Source organism: Sander lucioperca, chromosome 23 (assembly GCF_008315115.2).
Source record: "Sander lucioperca isolate FBNREF2018 chromosome 23, SLUC_FBN_1.2, whole genome shotgun sequence".
NCBI classification, from domain to species: Eukaryota; Metazoa; Chordata; class Actinopteri; order Perciformes; family Percidae; genus Sander; species Sander lucioperca.
Window position 1 is genome coordinate 8266697 of NC_050195.1, and position 14872 is coordinate 8281568.

General features: G+C 40.2%; 1 protein-coding gene and 1 long non-coding RNA gene across 3 annotated transcripts in view; both read left to right on the plus strand.

Moving 5' to 3' along the window:
* Nucleotides 1–970: 970 nt before the first annotated feature.
* Nucleotides 971–1701, plus strand: LOC116048544. Its single transcript, XR_004104678.1, has 3 exons — nt 971–989; nt 1227–1295; nt 1663–1701. It is a non-coding gene; the product is annotated as an uncharacterized LOC116048544 (long non-coding RNA).
* Nucleotides 1702–6039: 4338 nt separating this feature from the next.
* Nucleotides 6040–14872, plus strand: part of cnksr2a (connector enhancer of kinase suppressor of Ras 2a) — a 61016-nt gene continuing 52183 nt past the window's right edge. For both annotated transcript variants that reach the window (XM_031297670.2, XM_031297671.2), the window contains exon 1: nt 6040–6587. In XM_031297670.2, coding sequence (XP_031153530.1) covers nt 6524–6587 — 64 coding nt within the window. In that variant the 5' untranslated portion in view covers nt 6040–6523. The remainder of the gene's footprint in view (nt 6588–14872) is intronic.

Sequence of the window (14872 nt, forward strand, 5' to 3'; positions counted from 1 at the left end):
AAAACACAAGCTTGCAGATTCATCTGGTTTCCAGGCTAGCCTGTTGGTGCAATAGCTAAAATAAAATTCCATTTTGATTTAACAGTATTTCAAAAATACTAGTTGTGTCATTGGAGGGACATTTTGCTTCTCTATGGCTGATTGATGTCACACAACAGTGAGTCATCTTGCGTCAGAACATAACTTAATTTAACTTTCTTAATGTTTGCGAAACATATGCTTTTGCACAATTAGCCAAATGTTTTTAATTAAATCTAAAAACAATTAACTACATGTACATGTGTTGTAATATTTGGTCATTTTGTATGCAGAGAATAAGACAAGCCAGCAGTACATAAAAAAATAAAGTGTCATTTTGTTGATCATCAGTGTGGAAAATTATGTTTTATGAATTATTATATTCTCTAATCCCCTTTTCACTTCCTCATCAACAGTTTATTATGTCCATTCCTGTAAAGTGGTTAAAGATTGTGAACAGTGCAATACAATGCAAGCAGCCCACAGAAAGGGACTAATCCTCTTGAAACACAATACTTAACACTACTTCAAAGGGGAACTGTACCTTGCTTGCATTCCAGTTCACTGATTTGTATATTCACAAGTCCAGTGAGGGTGTGATGTTTGGTAAGACTTGATTTCTGCATTTGGCTCTTCAGTCTGTTCTTTATGCTAAAGCTAACTGGCTGCTGGTTCTAGCTTCACATTTAGCGTACAAACATGAGAGTGGTATCGATCTTCTCATCCAACTCCCGGAAGAAAATGAATAAGGATATTTCCAAAAAAGTTGAACAATTGCGCTAAGTTATTAAAGCTAAGTAAGTCTAAGCACTTACTCTTGTTGTACTTGTAACGGGTTGTATATGTGTTCTGTTAAATTGCTGCATAAATGGGGACAGCGCCGTCTGCCGGCGTCACTTTCACATTGCGCCGCGGCGCTAAAAGTAACGAATTATGGGTAATCCACAGCAGAACTCCTGATAACTGCTGTGGTAAGTCGCATGTTAAATGCCGCAGAGACAATATTAGCCAAAATGCTTTAAAGCCCACCACACAATGTTTTATTTTACTGTATTCTTGTTGTGATGTAATTTAGAGATGAATGCCGTTTGTTTGGCGTCGAGTGAGTCATTAGTTTTAGGCTCAGAGCTGAATGCTAAATGTAGCCTAGCTTAGTTTGCATGGTTTCTAATGCTATTCCTCCGTCTGACTCACTGTGCGTTGTGTAGGGCTGTTTACGTCTCTGTCCGTGATGTCGACATGCTTATCCTGATTCAGCTTGGTTTCCTCATGTGCAGGTAACTGTTATTGAATTTGATATTGACTTTTATTATGTGAAAAATGTATAATGTTAAACTATAAGAGCTATTTTCCGGTGTTGAAGACACTGTACTGATTCATATATTGTATTTTTATACAGCAGAAATGCCTTAGAAGTTGAGGATTTAATTTGTTTTATTTTACATTCTACTGTGAAATAGACAAAGTATTGTAAAACATGTAACACTATACTTTTGTTAAAAATAACCATTCCACTATACGATCACAGTTGAACAAGTTTAATAAAAAAGAGCAGAACTCCTGATAACTGCTGTGGGCTGTTTACGTCTCTGTCCGTGATGTCGACATGCTTATCCTGATTCAGCTTGGTTTCCTCATGTGCAGATGCAGCTCCACATACACAACACAGTGAGACTGACGCGTAAAGGACCGTAACATACTCATTTGAACAAGACTAGAGCCTACAGCCGTGCTTGCTGTTCTGTACTCGCTGTGCTGTTATTTGCGCTAAAACGCTAACTTTAGCGCGCTAACATGCTCACAGTGACAACAGCGCTGCATTGAAATGGGGTCGAGTTTACCTTGTTCGCTCATTAAGGTGACCAGATTTCTGAGACAAAATCCCGGGACATTTTCAGCTCAGAAGCATAAATACCTCCAAAACAGGTAACGTTTTTATCTTTGTAAACTTAAAACGGGGACACTGCCCCCGGGGCGTCACTAGACCTAGAGCTGCACTGGGGCACAAGCCCCCCCTAGGGGGGGGGTCCATGGGCATGCTCCCCTGTAGTTTTAGTAGTTTGCTAAATTGTTAGCTAATAGCTAACTTCTTTGCCGTTGCCTAGCAGCGGTGTTCTTAGGACTTAACTACTTCAACACCAAGTACAACGTTCATAACCATTAGCTTGAGTTCCATTTAAAATTTAGGAACAGTATAAAGTTTCTTAGTTTGCTGGGTTTGCCTGCTAACATTTGATAATTAATTAGCAATGAAGCCAACATACAGCTGAGGGAATTATTTTGACCTGCAGTTGGCAATAGATGAAAGTTCAGGAAAATATCTGTACCAGCTTTCATGGCAATCTATCCAATTGTTATTGAGACTTTTTACTAAAAAATAAAATAAATCAATCAGGGTGATGCTAGAGGAAAAGTCAGGGGATCACCAAAGTCAGTAGGTTTCATCTTCACCTCGGCCAGGAGAAAACATAGCAAAAATCAGAGGATCAAAGTCCAGCCATGACTTAGGAAAACTATTGCTTTTATTTCCAGCAAGTTTAACCCCACTTCAAAAAATATTCTCAAGTAACATCAGATACTTGAGTCCCAATAATAATAATAAAAAAAAAGAATACGCTTCATTACACCAGTTCTCAGGTCTCTGCAATAGCTCCCAGTGTGTCAAAAGCCATTTTCCGACCAAGTAATTACAGGAACTTAGTTATAGGAAAAGTCCACTTCTAAACAGATCTACTAACTACTCTCCCCCAAAACCGTTTTTCCAAGTGGCCATAGGGACTATAGGAGGGGTAAGGGAGTGATGCAAGCACGGCAACATTCTATAGAGTTAAAATCAGAAAACAAATACACCAAAAAAGTATGAACTAAAAACTAAATCTAATGTATATAGCATATTTGTCATAATTTAAACAAGTCTCCCGAAGAGAAACTGGTATCTCTCTCTCCCCCGCTGGAGCTTCTCAACTCCAAAAACTTTGAAGCAAATTGTCAATTCGGCATTAATTTTCACAAGACTGCCTATATTCGAAATCTAAACAGTTCATTTCTCGCCTAAGATGTTGTCAGAAGTGAATTTAGTGATGAATAAGATGGCGAAAATTGTTAAAATTGTCCCGTTGTTGGTCTGTCTGTACCGGTAACCCGACCCTCGTTGAACTAGGTTCCTATGCTGAAAAGGGAACCGCGAAAAGACCCTGCCCTGAAGTAGGAGCTGAAAGAGTTACAGGAACTGCGGCCAGAGGAACTTAAAAATCCCCAAATTGGTCCAGTCAGAACACAAGAAAAAAAGGGTTGTAGGAATTTTATGTTCTATTTTTGCAGCGAGAGAACTGTTTCTCACCATGTGACCAACATCAACAACACTAGTCACCAGCAGAGGTCTCTATTGGGACACAAAACTGTAGCCGTCACTGCTTTACAGGCTTTATACTGTCTAGAGATACTGTATAGAGATCACGCTGCACTGAATCAAATGGAAAGATCTGATTTGATCTTCAGTACTTGTATCTTTTCCCTTTGTTATTACTGAACTGTGTGTGCAATACACTGAAATGTAAAGGGAGAATAGGTTCTACTTTAACACACACACACACACACACACACACACACACACACACACACACACACACACACACACACTACAGTGCAGGCAATGAATCTTTAATGATTTGATTAAATTGAATAATGTTCTAACATACTTTCATTATATGATCACACTGGCTGAAATTACAATGTTAACTTATCCCCCGGTAAACATTAATATGTATAATAATTAATTTAGTGTGGCTATAGAAACAGCTTTATTCATTAATCATACAGGAAACATTACAGTGTGCAGTGCTGGAGTTAAAAAATACACAGGATACACAGAAAAAGGAAACAACATCTTCGTTTAAGGGAGAATCCTCCTAAATTCCCAGAGTTGACAGTGCAGTGATTTTGTAGGATTAAACTGATGGCGTAAACAGTATAAGATTTTGAGTGTTTAGTCAGTGAAAAGATGGGTTTATTCAACGAAATTACAAAAACAATATTCTCTGACTTAAGCTTTTTGCTGGAACCTTGATACAACAATGACACTGTTTCTGGAAAGAGGTGTTGATGCTGAAAAGCTTGTTGAATGGTGGAGGAAAAATCTCACAGGTGGAATTAGGTGAACCGACCCATTAACAATGTACTGTGTGTACAAAAACGGAAATACGGCTCCGTTTATTCGTTTTTGATTTGAAACGAAAACTGAAAAAAACGTGCTATTTCCGTTTGTTTATTTCGTGGTTCAAACGAAAAAACAAACTATCAAAATGTACACATACCCTTCTGTATAGGCTTTTTTCATGCAGGACATTGTAATGTCACAGGAAATATCATGGTCACGCTGTCATGGCTTATCGGGAACACCTGCACTTTTTCTATTATGACAAGTCAAAATGTCGGCTGTCAAAAAGGCCTGTTGCATTGATTGTATGTTGCAATCGACCGTCAGATTTTTTTATGAAACTTGTCATGAGACACAAGAGAGATGAGAGAGAGATATTTTCTCTGCAGACAATGTTACGTGACTCACAGTTGGAGCACTTCTATGGCTCATAGGGGAAAGTCTCCCAGTTTATTCATTGGAACAAAATGTGCCGAAAGAAGAAAAAAACACAATATTACACCTGAACAGCTGCAGTGTAGGCTACTGACGGCAAAAATATAAAAAAAAACATGTAAAAAATGCAAATGATGGCATCTTGGTGGACTAGAGGTCTCAATACATGCCATAACTGCGACGTCTCCAGTACAAATCCAGCTGGAGACTTATTTTATGCATGCTACCCACGTTGTTTGCTCAGGCCTACTCTTTCAAGTAAAGACAAAATGTTCTCAACATAATCTAAGAGTCTACAACCACACTAGTTGCTTTGTGAGGCTGTCAATTTCAGTGGTCAACTTTTAAAGTACTAGACCACCAAAGTTAGTAGGCCTGCTTCACCGTCTGGGGACCACTGATGTCTGGACTCCTTTCAAGGTACAGCATTGCCCCCAACTGGCCAAAAAAAAATCCTATTTTATTATTGCAAGTTTTAAGGAGAAGGTTGAATTATGTGAAAACAGGCAAACTCTCTGCATATATCTATAAGAAAGAAAGAAAGAAAGAAATGGTTTGAGGGTACAAAGAAATGATCTGTGGCGATGGAGAGGTTGCCCCCCCCACACACAAACTCACTCACTCACACACACACACACACACACACACACACACACACACACACACACACACACACACACACACACAGTGCGTCTCACTATCTTTGTGGGGACCCGTCATTGACATAAAAAAACTCTCTGCATATATCTATAAGAAAGAAAGAAAGAAAGAAATGGTTTGAGGGTACAAAGAAATGATCTGTGGCGATGGAGAGGTTGCCCCCCCCACACACAAACTCACTCACTCACACACACACACACACACACACACACACAGTGCGTCTCACTATCTTTGTGGGGACCCGTCATTGACATAATGCATTCCCTAGCCCCTTACCCTAACCTTAACCATCACAACTAAATGCCTAACCTTAACCCTTACCCTCACCCTAACCATAACCTAGTTCTAACCCTAATCCTAAAACCAAGTCTTAACCCTCAAACAGCCCTTTAAAGTCGTGGGGTCCAGCATTTTGGACCCCACAAAGCTGTCGGGACCCCACAAGTACACTGGACTCCCGATTTTTGGACCCCACGAATATAGTTAAACAAGAACACACACACACACACACACACACACACACACACACACACACACACACACACACACACACACACACACACACACACACACACTTATACGGCCTGATTAAAAATCTTCTGAGAATCTTTTTCCATCATATCTGCATGATTCCATCGCTCCAGAGGGAAATACACTGATACGTGCGCGCGGAGCCACCTACGAGGCGCGTGCACGGTTTAATCATATCGAGAGAGAGAGAGAGAGAGAGAGAGAGAGAGAGAGAGAGAGAGAGAGAGAGAGAGAGAGAGAGAGAGAGAGAGAGAGATGCTGTCGGGTGTTGTGTCCGGTGTGACTTATCTATCCTACTCTGCTGCTGTCGGTAGCGGACCGGCTGCGCACAAACCTACACTCCTCTCTATCTTTGTCACACACACATACTCACTCACACACACACCAGGAGGACCGGACTGGCGCACTGGAAAGACAGGAGGGAAGAGAGGGAAAGGGACATATGTCAGACCAGATCGAGCAGAGGAATGTACCGGATTCCGCTGCACACACGTCCGGGCTGTCCCGCACTAAGGGCTGCGCTGCGTTAACGGGACACGACATAGGGCTGAGCGAGGGGCGGGAGGACCGAACCGGGATAGTGTGAAAAATAAGTCACCTGGCTGCGGAGGGAGGGGAGCAAGGGAGGAGTGCTGGAGGGGAGCTGTGCCCTGCTGACAGAGCTTTGTTTTGGGTTAACAACACCTCTTGCGCGCAACGGAGAGTCGGCGCAAAGTTTCCTCGATGGCGCTGGTGATGGAGCCGGTTAGCAAATGGAGCACGAGCCAGGTGGTGGACTGGATGAAAGGTAGACTATAGAAACACACACACACACACACACACACACACACACACACACACACACACAATCTGAGTAATCATGACTGATGAACAATAATGCAGGGGAGAAAGAGGCTGGCAAGATGCTGCATGGGAGGTGTGTGTGTGTGTGTGTGTGTGTGTGTGTGTGTGTGTGCCCATACATCATCCTGGCACCTGATGATCAGTGGGTGATGATGTAATGTTTGAGGGGCGGGTTTAAGAACTTTTGAATGGGGGGGGGGGGGGGCTAGACTCAAAGAAGGGGGGGAGGGGTGATGGGGTCCATAGCAATCATAAACTGTAGGCTGGCATTATAAATAGTTACATGGTTTATTCAGTGTAATAAATGAATGCCAAATAAATAATGTTAAATATTCTTATATGAAATCATCTCAATTAATAGCTGCTATTTGTAATAATGGACATGAGACAGCCCCTGGACACAGGCACATAAAACCCCCCACCCCTCCTATGTAGGAGAAATACCCCCAAAATGAAAGAGACACAAAACACAGTAGTCATTTTATGTCTCTATAAAGTAATTTTGCATCTCTTTCTGGTTGTTTTGTGGTCATTTTATATGTCTCTTTGTGATTTGGCTGCAACATAAGTCTTTTGTTGCTGTGACAGCGACGCTGGAATTACTGTAATTTCACCTTGTGAGCCTCATCATTAGATGGGTTATCGGTTGGTCATGTGCATATGGCATGTGTTTTGGTGTGCCCCTGTGTGTGTGTGTGTCGTCATGGCAAAATGTGGTCCTGTAAACACTATAGCAGGAACTACCACTAAGCTGCTTTTGCCAGGTGTTTACATGTTGATATGTCAGATTTTGTAACCACGATATAGTCGCAACCGTGCAAGATGCAGTCACAAAACCTTAAAGGTGTGTAGGTGAGATAAAAATAAAGGCTGAGGTGGGAAAGAAGTGTGGTCCGAGCAAGGCTACCATAGACCCCTGGCCCGGTTTGGCATTGCAGCTGGTGAGATCCCACCACAAGATGATCTTTAGTGTGTGTTTGTGGTTGTTTGCTGTCTCTTTGACTTTTGTCTCTTTATAATTGTTTTACAACACTTTGTGGTCATTTCACACACATTTCTTTGTGCCCATTATGCATCTCTTTGTAGTTGTTTGATTGACTTTACAACAAGAAATGTGAACAGTCACCTCAGAGGTTTTGATACTAACAAGCCAGCTAACTACCACCTTCTTACTCTGGTTCGAGGCCACCAGGGCACCACCCCTCTGGCCAGCCAGATTTTTAACATGCAAGGACTAACAAAGCAGGATTGAGCTTGATTCTCTCATCCTTTTACAACAAGACAATAGTCTTAACGATTTAAATTCATGTCATCTTAAGTGCTGTCAAACTGAGATGGGGGAATAAGAAGGAAAAGAAGAAGAAAAACACCTCAATTGAAGACAGAAAAAATCTAAATGAGTATTTATCTGAAAATGTAATTGAGTTTTGTTTACAAGAGTACTTGTGATACCTTGCAGTGATCAGAGTAGAGATTACAGGCATTCATAATTCAAGAGGCAGGCTAATTGGGTTTGTTGCCAGGGGCCTGTGTGAACATTGAAAAACTCTTTAAATGCATTAAAAAGAAATGGCTTATTGCTGATACATTGTGCTTTCCAGGGTCCTCACTGTAGTGCACCTTTGTTATTCCTATGAATAATGGGCCAATGTAGACAATGGCACACTGGAGTTTGATAACATTTTCTAAATAATCAAGGACAAAGATGACATTTTTTTCTTCAAAAACAAGTTTCAGGCTTGGTTTTTACACCAATCATAGCTTGTTCATCTTTTCATTTATCTCTAACACACAAGTTGTTGCCAACATATTTGTAACATGTTGGTAACAACTCATTTTGGGTCAGCATGCTGTGCCAATATCACTCAGGCCTCCCCAAAAACCGTCTGCCAAAAGGAGACCTGCCACAGTAAAGAACAATCCAATAATCAGATTTATTATCTAACCTAATTTAGTTTTAGCTGTGATGCCAACACTGTAAGTAAAAGTTCCATTAAAAAAGTAATATATGTCCAGTTTGGCAAAAAAGGAACTTTGTGAAGGTTATGCATAACTTTTTCCCCTCCTCCAGTTTCCAGCTGTTGGTATTTTTGAAACTTAGAGCAGTTAACACTTGAGTTTGAAGGAAATGAATGGGATCTGGGGGCGTTATAAGGTGCTAAAAAAAATTAGGGACTGTATCATTAAAGTTATACTCCACCCAAAATCACAATTTCAAGGATCCAACCACTGCCAAAAAGGTGGTTATAAAAAGTTAGTAGTTTTTGTAGATTGGAGGATTTAGAGCAGTTACAATGGACTTCAATGGTGACAAGTTCATAAACTTGTAATTAACAAACCAGGAATGAGGGTACGTATTTACTAATAAGTTAACTAACTAGTGGTTGTCAAAGAATTTCAAAGATGACAAGTTCAGAGAAATGTTCTTTATTAACACAGAATTGTCAATACTTTCTTAAAAATAACATATTCATATATGTGATAAGATACTGATACGGACAATTTTAAATGCTGTTATTATGTTTTTATTGTTTCTCATCAAACCGTTTTCCTCTTTGGTAAATATGTCATAAAAGCATATCGTTGATATCACTATACACAATGATGAATTTTGATCACATTCAAAATAATACTGGCGTCACCATAAACAATAAGATTATGGAACCCAAATTCCCACTCTTTTAATTTGTCTGTTAATAATTTCTGTGACATTTTGAGTTTACACTAAATTGTAATTTACTGGGAATTTACAAGTATCAAAATACTATAGAAATAGAGAACTTTTAATTTAGAACTGCTTTTCTTACTACTTGTACACACTACACTGATAGTAGATGTACTAATACCTCTGATTAACAATTTGTTTTAGCAGCAAAGACATTTAATGTTTGGGTTGAGGGTTTCTGTTGTCATGTTTCCTGTTTTATTTTGTTAACTATTGCCCTGACTTTTTATTGATTCCTGTTTCCTTGTTATTTGTTCTGTTTTTCCCAAGGGGGTAAGTGAGCATCCGGAATGCGTACCTCCTATAAGGAAATTCTAGGCTAACAAGCCATGACCTGTCGTTAGCATTCCATTGACTCCCATTCATTTTGGCGTCACTTTGACAGCGAATTACTTTACATCTGAAGAGTTTAAAGACTCTATTTGCCCATTGTTTATTTCTAAAGAAACACAACAATGTATAAAAGGCTCCATTACCTTGTATCTTACGTTATGGCCCTGTAGCAACCATTTTTGTAAAAATACGCTAACGATTGTGTCATAACCACACGACTTTCTGTCACACAGTAGACAAATTACCGTATAGTCAGAAGCTCGCAGGCAGTTTTGACTTACATTAGCTGTTTAAGTTGAATTACTAATGTTAACTAGCATTTTAGTTAGCAATAATTAGCCTGTGCCTATGTTATCTCCTTACATATACCTACGCGCTCCGTCTCTGCAAGATTCAGAATGATTGAGATTTCTCTTGGCACAGCTACCAGAAGACTTACAACTTTCAGATAGGTTGCTCACGTCACATCTACGTCTTCAAGCTCAGTTTGAGGTGGCGCAGTAATGCTCAGCCATCACCGGAAAAGTGACTTCACTGGTCGTTGTCGAAGTATATGGCATCGCTGTATCCATTTCTTATACTGTCTATGTTTTTTCCTGTACTCATCTTGTATGTTTCACTTGGTTTACTTCCTGTATTATTTTGTAGTGTTTGGATTCATGTGTCTTGGATTAGCTTTGTTTCCTGTTTGAGTCGGATTTGTAATTCGTTTCACCTGTTCGCTCCCTCCCTGCTCGTTTGCCCCTGTATTTAATGTCCTCTGTTCTGTGCAGTCCTTGTCATGTTATCGTCTGTTGTTGAGTGTTTTAGCTTGTACCCATGTTTACTTCTTCACATGTTGAATTGTTGGGACTCTTCTAGTTGCTTTGGATTTATCTTTTCTCTATTTGGATTTCCACTCTCGTTTGGTGTCTTTGCTCGTCATCCACACGTAAGACTAGATTTTCTGTTTAATTAAATGATACACCTGAACCTCCTTGTCGTTGTGTCTTGCATATTTGGTCCAGAAATCCGATTCCTGCCTTAGCACTCAGCCAGCCGTGACATTTTAAACTTTGAAATTTTAAACCTTAACTATAGCGCCCCATTAGGCCAGTCAGTGTAATTTTGTAAACACTGCACCAGAATAAATCTTCCCACAGAAGTTGATAAAAAGAACTGGACCAGTGAAGTCCAACACGTTGCCTACCGTATGACACATTTTTTTTACCTTTTAAATTTGCCCCTTTGATCTTTAACAGCGCTCTAATCAGGTCAATCAGTGACGTTTTTCACATATCGGAACGGAGCGCCAAAATGTATCATCACAAAACACAGCCTGATCCAAAGTCCCACACTCCACATGAACTGAGAAAAATGACTAATAACAACTAATATTAGAAATAATTGTTATTCATCATGTCTGTTTATTGCATAAAAAGCAGGTCAGGGATTTTATTTACTCATGCTCCAATACATTTTGAAGATTTATTTACATGATGTTCTGTGTCAGTTTCTCAGAGCCTCATCATTAGATGGGTTATCGGTTGGTCATGTGCATATGGCATGTGTTTTGGTGTGCCCCTGTGTGTGTGTGTGTGTGTGTGTGTGTGTGTGTGTGTGTGTGTGTGTGTGTGTGTGTGTGTGCAGTCAGGGAGTGGGTGGATGGTGAGTTGTTCGTCTCAGACCGTCTGTGAAGAACAGCTGACACACACACACACACACACACACACCCACTCTCTCTGAACAGAAGGCTCCACCCGGGTCCTCGGACATTTGCGCTCACACACACACACACACACACACACACACACACACACACACACACACACACACACACACACGTGGCATGCTTTAGAGTAGTTTGGTATTCGGTTCATGCTGGCTCTCTTGGGTGTGTCTGTGGCGACAGAAGGAAACATGATATACTATATTTCTGCATGTGTGTGTACAGTAACACAGGCGTTTGGGGCCAAAAGGTCTGCACATTGTTGATTTGGCGACAGTGCACGTCTAAGGGCTAAAACAATATGGGAGTGGTGCACTTCAACAGTAATATGAGAATTTGCTAAGAATGCCAAAGGATTTTTGCCATACCTCCTGTGGAACCCGGCGAATGCATGAATTTGATCGGCAGACTCGAAAATTAGAAGGAAATTGCCGTGACAGCATGTGAGCGCATTTGATGACAAGAGAAAGCTGCCAGAGTGATAGTCACAGCCTCAGGATCAGTAGTGTTAAGCCATGTGGGCTTGATCTTTTTAGACTTTTTCTTTTCAAGGTGAGAAATGCTGAGACTCATGAGGATTTAGATTACCCTTACATTACCTAAAATATTTGCCAGTTTGCATTAGAAAAGTCATATGAGTGTGATTAATTTGTGTGTACTGGGCAAACAAATGGTGCGTAGGGGGAATTTTGTTTAAACTTTGGTCACTCAGATCTCTGGGTTTGGAAATCATTCCTACCCGAGGCCATCAAACTTTTGAACCCATCCCCACTCTGTCGCAGGCTGTTGAGATCCTTCTGGATCATCCATCCATCATATAAATGTAAGAGGTTGAGAAAAGCCTTTCATATTGGAGACAAATCTATGCAATTATACCGTTAAATGTTGTTTCTTTATTTCCATTTCATCTACATGGATCATGAGCTGGTTAGGATGTTTTACCTGTTAGCTTTAGCCTCCACCTTTTTAGCGTGATAGCATGTATGGAGCTATACTATTACTTTTTACAGGGTTTTGTTTTAAAACAAATTAGCTTAAAACATTCAAAGTCAGCCGGAAAAAGCGTTTTCATCCAACTCATGGAACTAATGTTAGCTTAATTAGCTCTATTTACAGTGGCAGCTGGTCAAATTGATGGTTGCTAACTAGAAAGGAATTAGCTTGCTCTTGTTTACCTCTGTCTAAAACCAAAAGGTGCAATATTCACTCTCCTTTTCGCTCTGTGTTGGTGTCCACTAACTACTGAGAGAAATATCTGGCTCTTTAGCAGCTTACGTCAAAGAAGTAATCTGCATTTTAATAATTTTGTCCCATTACAAGCTTTTTGTGCTCATGGCGTTGGTTGAAATTTAATGGACATTTTTCCAGTTGCAAATAACAGATGGGAACAGACATTTACAGGCACCATAATCCTGCTTGACACATATTGGTGTTCCGTTTATCAACTGATGCAAATTTCCAAGGAGAAAATCTAAGTCTAAGAGAACACTATTTTTGATTTAGCATTGCCTGGAGCATTATTTTTGCCTTGATTCCCTCCTGCTGACTTATCATGCATGAGGCCTGTGCTTTTTTGTTTTTAGCTTGCCTAATTATATTGGAATAAGACGTGACAGATGGCCTTGTAGTTGAGGTCAACAAGCAAAGTAAGGAGAGCAACACTTACAATAAACAACAGCATTTACACTCAGCAAGAAAATACAGAGAAAAGCACAAAAAACTGTTAGAATTTGTTTGGTTTATTTCCCCCATGCAAAATCACCTCAAACAACACTGGGATTTAAACTGACAACCCTCCGGCCATAAACTTACTTCTGATAGCCTCTGTTCTTCTAACATCGTACATTTACAAATCCCAGGAACACACTGAATGCTCATCTACCTTTTTATTGTTATCGAAGCTTCAGAGTGCCTGGAACAGATGACACATAACCTGACAGGCAGGGCCAGATCCTTTAGAGGACTCTTGAACATCCCAAGTCACTGGAAAATCTAGTTTTATTAGACGTGTGTGTGTGTGTGTGTGTGTGTGTGACAGAAAGAGAGAGAGAGGGTGTTTGTGGGAGTTTGGCTCGCCTGCTGTTGTGAAAAGTGTGCCTCTGTAGGAGTTGAGTGTGTGAGTCAGCTATGAATCACACCTTTTCTGTACCAGTCAAACACAAGCGCACATATACTGTACATACACAGATGTGAGTGCATGATTGTATAGATTACACCATTACACAACAAACCCACACAGACATTTACACTGAGCTTGTGATTGTCAATTTATAGAAAAAACGGGAGCGGGTACTTTTTGGCATTTCTACTGAATATACAGTAGAAGAGTGATCCCCAACCTTGTTCCCCAGGTGGTACTTCTGCAGTAATAAAAAAACAAAACAATTATGATAAGAAAATAAAAACAACATATTGAGTCAGCTGTAACACCTTAACAAGCGTCAGAAAGCGAGGAGAGAAGTTGAAAAGTTAGCTAAAAGTAATGGATAGACAGTTTTTAAAAATAGCTAACTAAAATGATAAACGGTAGTTAGCTAAAATATTAACATTTGAAATAGTTATCTGAAATTAATGGATAAACAGTTGAAATTGTTTGCTAATGCCTGGTGCACACTCGAGAATTCTCAAATCTTAACTGATTTAAAAAAACGTGAGAGACCACAGACATAATGATTTTGACAGATTTTTTATATTTTAATCCTAAGAACGCACACACCAGACCATTCAGTCAAGATGCAGGACCACACACTTGGTGTTCTCCTAAACAATTTCAGAGTGGCGATTCCAGGGACATGGGATCTCACCGAAACTTGTGACTTCAGAAAAAAGACGGCGGCGGACTGTCATCGCCAGCTGGTTGCGCTTGTATGTTTTGCACTGAAAAACAGAAAAAGACAGAAAACTGTGGATGAACTCATAGCTGAGACAATGAAATTGGCATGGCTTATACGTACATTTGCGCTGCAAAATGCGTCACACAAGTGACCCCTGTCAGCTCGCTCTCATTGGCTATTGCAGGTTTCTGCTCAATGATCCATCGCTGTTCCTTTCAAACTACAGGATTTGGAATCGGGGAGAGTCCGATCCAGTCTGTAAGGCCGGCTGCACACTGGCTGCGTGGCGTGAGCGTGGCGTTTCTGTTACGTGCCGTTTTGTCTTTGCACACCAGAAACGTGTCTGACGCGGCGCTGCTGCTAGCTTTGTCTGTACACATGTACTGTATGTTTCCCATTGATAAAATGAAATAATAGCGTGTTCTTCAACCCTATATACTGATTTGATTACAGCAAAGACAACGTCGGCAGTATTGACGGCAAAATAGGCTACAGAATATTTCGTTCTGGATTGACAGGTGCAATATTTGAAAATTGATAATTATTTTTATTTATTTTTTTAAAATTACATTTATATCTGCATTTATGTCAAAACCTAGAGACTTTCAAACATCAAAATGTCATTTATT